Source organism: Montipora foliosa, unplaced genomic scaffold (assembly GCF_036669935.1).
Source record: "Montipora foliosa isolate CH-2021 unplaced genomic scaffold, ASM3666993v2 scaffold_371, whole genome shotgun sequence".
In the NCBI taxonomy this organism is placed as follows: Eukaryota; Metazoa; Cnidaria; class Anthozoa; order Scleractinia; family Acroporidae; genus Montipora; species Montipora foliosa.
This window is the reverse complement of record NW_027179670.1, coordinates 23313-30000: the sequence shown is the minus strand read 5'-3', so window position 1 is coordinate 30000 and position 6688 is coordinate 23313. Positions and strand designations below refer to the sequence as shown.

Sequence of the window (6688 nt, the reverse complement as noted above, 5' to 3'; positions counted from 1 at the left end):
GAAAAAGTGAACAACCATCCATTTCATGGCCGAGTGGTTTATCGCGCTTTCTTTCCGCAATCAGTGCAGCTGAGGGCTCGGGCTCGAACTGTCGTAGAGAGTTGTAATCGTTCCTTCGTATCCCTGGTTTGTGTGACTGAATAGGCCATTTCCGAGTTCATGTCTGCCTCCTCTTCAAAGCGAGTCTAAGTGCGAAGTTTTTCTTAATTAAATTAGTTTTCATTCATATGGAAAGTAGAACTAATTACCAACACAAAAACTTCGCACTTAGACTCGCTTTGAAGAAGAGACAGACATGAACTCGGAAATGGCCTATTCAGTTTCCGCGAGGTATACGACAACTACCAACCTCGTTCCCAGGGTTCTCTCCTACTCTTCCCCTCTTCCCTCTTCCCTCTTCTCGCTCCAGGGGAAGAGTAGGAGAGAACCCTGGGAACGAGGTTGGGCAACTACTACGAAGAAGAAAAACAAGAAGAAGAAGGAATGTGCGCTAATTGTTACCGTGGCTTACAGCATCCCACGGAAAAAAACAGCCTCGGACAAAATTGTTGGAACACTTTGAAATACCTTGCCCTCCGACAATGTTGCGCTAACAAATGGGCTCAGAAACTCGCGTACAAACAACATTGTGAGGAGAGTAAGCCGCGAGAGCATCGGATTCACGTGACGTCAGAAAATACTAAAATTAAAAATTTTGGGTTTTTACCTTCATCAGGCAAAAGTCATTTTACGTTTTAAAGATATATCTGCTGGCCTATTTTCAGTTCGGTAGCATGCTTTGTTTTGAAAATAGAGCACTTTGAATTTCAATTTTTTTTACAGTGCGTGACGTCAGGATTGCTTCAAACATCATGTACACGAAAATATCGATTCGCCTTGTGTTTAAGCAATATATTAAGAAAGATGTTTGTGCGAATGTTTCAAGTTTAGCAGAGAGAAAAAATGTTTTTAGAGAGCCAAAGTAAACTCCAAAGTAAACTGGTTTCCGGCCGCTATGTTGGTTCCCCTCTGAGGGACAAAAACATGGAGACTATAATTTGGAGTGGTACCCTATGCCAAATAACTCGAGTTCGGAATATCGTACAGCCCTAAAACTTAAAACGCTGTTTATTTATTACCCTTCTACAATATTACAATTTCTTGATTTGTTTATTGAATGGTAAGCGATTTTATTTTTTCTTTGTGTGATACTTGCGCGACGTGAAAATAGTCGTGAATTTTGTCACATACTGTAGGTAGTACAACGACCGACAGAGCTGAAAAACGACTGCGCATGCGCCAGATAGGGAGCATAAATGCATGAGACGCGAAGTGTCCATTCGATCGATTGATCTCGTCTTCTGCCTGTGTCTCTTTATAACTCTTGACGGTGTGAATTTTGGAAGTGAGATCGTGGTGATTTAATTTAAGGAGACACATCAGATCTGTGTAATATATTTGTGTGGAATTTTTGGGCCTTGAGATCCAAACCCAGTTAAATTTGTTTGGGAATATGCGCTGCAGAAACTAACGGAGGCTACGGTGAGTGTTCCATATTTGTTTTTGAAGCATGAAGTGTTCACAACGTTTGGTTCAGTTTGCACACTAGGGTATTGCCCATGCAATCTGTACAGTTTTCATCAACAAGATAATTTGGGCAGGGTTTTCTGAAATCACCTTTACAATCAATCATACATGTATTTACAATGCGTTAATTAAACGTAACATGTTCAAAGAGCATTATTTGAAAGTTGTCAACCTTCTCCTTGAACCAAGGCAGCAGTTCATTTAGAGTGCTGCCACTCTGCAATAGCCACTTAACCTCCTGGGCCCAGTTGTTCAAACGATGGATAGCGATATCGACCGGATAAATCACTATCCAGCGGATAAACACTAGGAAAACCAGTTGAGTTATGCAGTGGATAGTGATTTATCCGGCGGAAAGCGCTATCCATCGTTTGAACAACTGGGGCCTGACTGCCCCCATAAAGGCAGCTGTCTAAAAGAAAACACCTTGCCAACTTGTGAAGTTGGAATGAACACAAGTACTGGCCAGAACTACACAGAAAATATTGAAGTTCTTTGTCCCTGTCTCAGGGCTTTTTTTCAATGAAAAAGTAAATTGGTAAGACTGGCCTCTGAGATTACACTCAGAAGAAGTTCTAGTTGCACAGTAGTGTGATCAATAACATTGTTTAATTTATTGCCATAGTGAGGCTTGATTACAGAATCATAAATACTTGCCCACCAAAATACCCTGTGCAATCAACTGATACACCCATGTTCGGGAGACTGTTGGCCTGTTAATTAATGGAACATCGATATATTAGGAAAAGAACAATTTGTTAAATAAAAGTGCAAAGTCCAGGCCCTGCTTTCTGTTAATCCTAGGATTATTGACAGGGAAATACTGCTTCAAAGTGGCACCCGAGTGACTTAATTGTAGTCTAGCTTCCACAATCGCCAAATAATAATGATCTATCATTATTGTAATAATGCAACACACTTGGTGTCAACATCTATGTCAAAACTTGGAAGATGGTATTTTTCTTTCCCCCTTGACTGGCCATTATTTGCAAATCTATGTTCAACCCAACGTCCAAGGCAAAATTATGGTTAGACTCAAAAAATTTAAGAACATGTGTTAAGGCAAACAGTTAAGGGTCATTGGTTTATGTGTGGTTTATAGTATGTTTATATGGTTAGCTCATCATGTTTTCTTTGTCTTGGTTGTGTAATAAGAATGACTTTTTGTACTAATTTTCACAGCCCCCATAAAAACTGATATGTGCAGTTTCCTGTGTCTAGGAAAATAATAATATCATTATGATATTGTAGATTATAGCATTGTAATATGCATCTCATGGACAATAACATTCATTTTCGTTTTTTGTCCTTAGGGAGATGGATCCACCTGGTATTATTTGTGGCAGTTTTGTGAAATATTAGCTCTAAAAGGAGCGAGAAGAAATTCAGCCTTTTTTTCTCAGCAATAAACCACAATAATCTTATTGAGTTCACTTTGTCCATGTTGGTAGTGTGGAACAAAAGACTGGATAAAGTCACTGAGAAATCCAGACAATACTGTTGAGTTTTAAGCAGTTTCTTTAGAACTTTTCACATTGTCAAACTTTTCAGTTTCTTCTTAGAACTGAATACCAGTCCTTAACCTTTTTTCAGTTATGAACTTTTTGGACCAGCACAGAGCTTTAAGATGCCACTTTTTTAAATGTTGTACTTATAAAAAAAATGGGGACAACATATTCAAGCAAAAACATCACAAATGCATGTTGTTTGCACCTGCACGCAAACTTTGCGAATGCTTTTGATCTGATGAGTTGCCAACCCAGTAATGCTTCAGATACATGTAGTGACGTCGAAACCCAGAACACCTTCAAACACATTCAATGACAAGTTGTCAGAGAAAAAATTAAAATTAAAAACAAACATCTTCTTGAGCATTGGGACCCACATGGAATAGCCCTTGCATATGTGTATTATACTGATGACTGGATTCCATCTACTTAATATACAATCATCTTTTTAGGATAATACCACCTACGCCAGTCGGCAGATAATGCTAGAGTGAACTTCTTGCTATACAGCTGAAAATATTAATTTTGTGGAATGCCCCTTTCAGGGATGTTTCCTAGTTGTCTATGCTCTAAAGATTTTGTTCAAACCCATCAAGTACAATGTAGCATGCATGTGTGAAATGTCTCAAGTTTAGATCAGTTTTGCAATATGCACTGTGTTGTCTGAAGTGATCCTTATGAAGGCCCGTTCTGGTCAAAATGGTGGATATAGTTTTTACCTGTGCATGAATTAATTTTACATGTTGATAGAATTAATATTTTGCATTTCTAAAACATTTTGTTAAACCGCCAAATTAATTTTACCATACCTATTAATTATATTTTTAGAAGACTTATATTTTGTGTGTTTGGAATTAATTTTGTGTGTGTTTGGAATTAATTTTGTGTATGTTTGCAATTAATTTTGTGTGTGTTTGGAATTAATTTTGTGTGTGTTTGGAATTGATTTTGTGTGTGTTTGGAATTAATTTTGTGTGTGTTTGGAATTAATTTTGTGTGTGTTCGGAATTAATTTTGTGTGTTTCTTGTCCCATACGTCTTTGCGGCAGTGTTCTTGGCCATGTGCTAACAACATGGCGGCTCGTCAACAAAGGTCACGTCGAGTGGTGTTACGAGAAAGAAATGAACGTGGGTTCGCACTGTTTCTCCAGAATCTTAAAAGCGTTCTCAATATTTTGGCTAATATTGGCGAACAAGAGTTGGAGACAGACATTCTAGTTGAAACAAGGTATCGATTACTGGATGCATCGGGTACCTTGTCTTTTCTAATGAATGATTTAGCCGGCGGTGTTACAAATGTAACTGGTATCCCTTCATCTGCACTTCAAGCCCCCGTTCAGAATATGAACCATTCATTAACACAGTTAATCGCCTTATTGTCAAGTCAGATTGAAAGCCGTGACAATGCAGATTTTTACGATGCACTGGAGGTATCTTATTCTGCTCCGCTGAATCTTGCACAGCCAGGACGAGGTCGTAAACGCTATGAAATAACCAAAGACCAAGTGGAGCATTTACGATCACTTTATTTTTCTTGGGAAGCAATTGCTGGCATTCTCCAGGTTAGTATTTCAACCCTTCAGCGGCGACGTAAAGAATTTGGTTTGAGTGACTCTGCCTACTCAGAAATATCAGACGATGAATTGGATGAAATGTACAGAGGTATAACTGGCAGTCCAACAACAGGAATTCTAACTCCTAACATTGGAAGAAGACGATTTATAGGTGCACTAAGGAGTAGAGGCTTGAACGTTCAGAGATGGAGAGTCACTGAATGTTTACGACGTGTTGATCCTGTTGGAACTGCCTTACGCTGGAGAATGACCATTCATCGTAGAAAGTATTATGTACCAACCCCCAATAGCCTATGGCACATAGATACAGGACACAAATTAATCAGGTATAAACTGATAACACATGTCTGCATTGATGGGAAGACCAGGTTAATTTTGTATGCTGCTTGTCGCGACAATAACAAAGCAGAAACAGTGCTTTCTTTATTTCACAATGCAGTGCAGAGATGGGGATTACCCTCACGAGTGCGTTCAGACTATGGTATGGAGAATTATCTTGTTGCTGCTCATATGATACAACATCGCGGACCAGGAAGAGGCAGCATTATCACTGGATCGTCTGTCCATAACTCCAGGGTCGAGAGAACACATCGCGATGTTTATTCAGGGGTGTTAGTTTTCTATGTCCGCATTTTTCTGCAGTTGGAAGATGAAGGCAACTTGGATGTCCTTAATGATCTGCATATTTTCAGCCTACACTATGTCTACATTCCAAGAATAGAAAATTCTCTAAGGGAGCTTGTCAGGCAAATGAATAATCGGCCAGTGTCAACCGAAAGGAACCTGTCACCACTTCAAATGTGGGAGAAGGGTATGCTAGAGAACTTACATTCTGGACATACTGCTTTAAGTGAGGCTGAAATTGATCACTTTGGAGTAGATCCTAATGGTGTGCAAACAGTAGAAGATGAAGATTACCAGGTAGATATTTCACCACCATTAATCAGCCTTTCAGATGAACAGCTTGCACAACTACCAGATCCTTTGTCAGATGATGGAAATGGCGGAAAAGATCTCTTCCTGCAATGTATTGATATCATTAACATGCTTCTGACCTCGAGTGAAGTCTCTTGAGGCCTAAAAGGAAGAACCAAACAGTGCCACTATGATAAAATTTTTTCTCAGCCATAGTAGCAGATATTCTGGGCAACAAATTCACCAGTTTCTCCCTTTACTTCTGTACTTGATCATTAAAACTGAAACATTATTTTGATGTGGAAGATGTTTTGCTGTTCACAATTTTTTTTAGGGGGGAGGGGGGTAATTGCCTTCCTGCCTGCCCCCAATAGAAAGGTTTATCCCTAATAGGGTTGCTAAAGGAAAGCAGTTGGAAGGAGGTTACCTGTGGTTGAATGGATTAACCATTTGATCTGCCACAAAGGCTGTTAAGAACTCGTAACTACAGTCGTAAATTTGTGCATCCGTTTTTTGATTTATGGAAAAAACATATCCGCTCTAAAATTACACGTGTCATGAAAATATATACAAGTAATTTTATCATAATATAAAAACCGGAAAATCAAGTTGAAATCAAATAGTATCTATACAAACAAATCCAAAACTTTGTGACCAAACGTTATATAAGAATTGTTAGGCCTGACTGTTCGTGACAAAGGCGATGCAGTTTTTTGTGTGCAAACTAGCCAAACATGAATTTCATTGACAACAAACAAGAGTTTCAAATCAAGTTGTATCCTGTATTAAAATGCCTCACTTTGTTAATATCTTTCTCCTTTTTTGCTATGAACATCGTTCATAGATAGATCTATGAATCATAGATACAATAGACAATAGATCTATATATCATTGGAATATTAAGTTTAATTATCCCTAGTCACAGGTTTTCCTGGTACATATTTCAATAAAATAGAGTGGTACTCTGTTCAATTGACTTTGATGGATCATTGCGTTCATCCATAAATTATAACAGTATCGGTCATAGAAAACTCAGAACAGATTTATTGCATTAATTTAGTTCTTTACTTTTATTAACAGCAACATAAAATGAATAACATCATTCAGCTTGAGTAATTATTGCAC

General features: G+C 38.4%; 1 protein-coding gene across 1 annotated transcript; it reads left to right on the top strand.

The window, feature by feature from the left end:
• Positions 1-1311: 1311 nt before the first annotated feature.
• Positions 1312-6456, top strand: LOC137987658 (uncharacterized). The gene is made up of 2 exons (XM_068833733.1): positions 1312-1521; positions 2880-6456. Exon 2 carries the CDS (start codon positions 4148-4150, stop codon positions 5720-5722), a length of 1575 nt encoding a protein of 524 aa, XP_068689834.1. The 5' UTR covers positions 1312-1521; positions 2880-4147; the 3' UTR covers positions 5723-6456.
• The last annotated feature ends 232 nt before the right edge of the window (positions 6457-6688 follow it).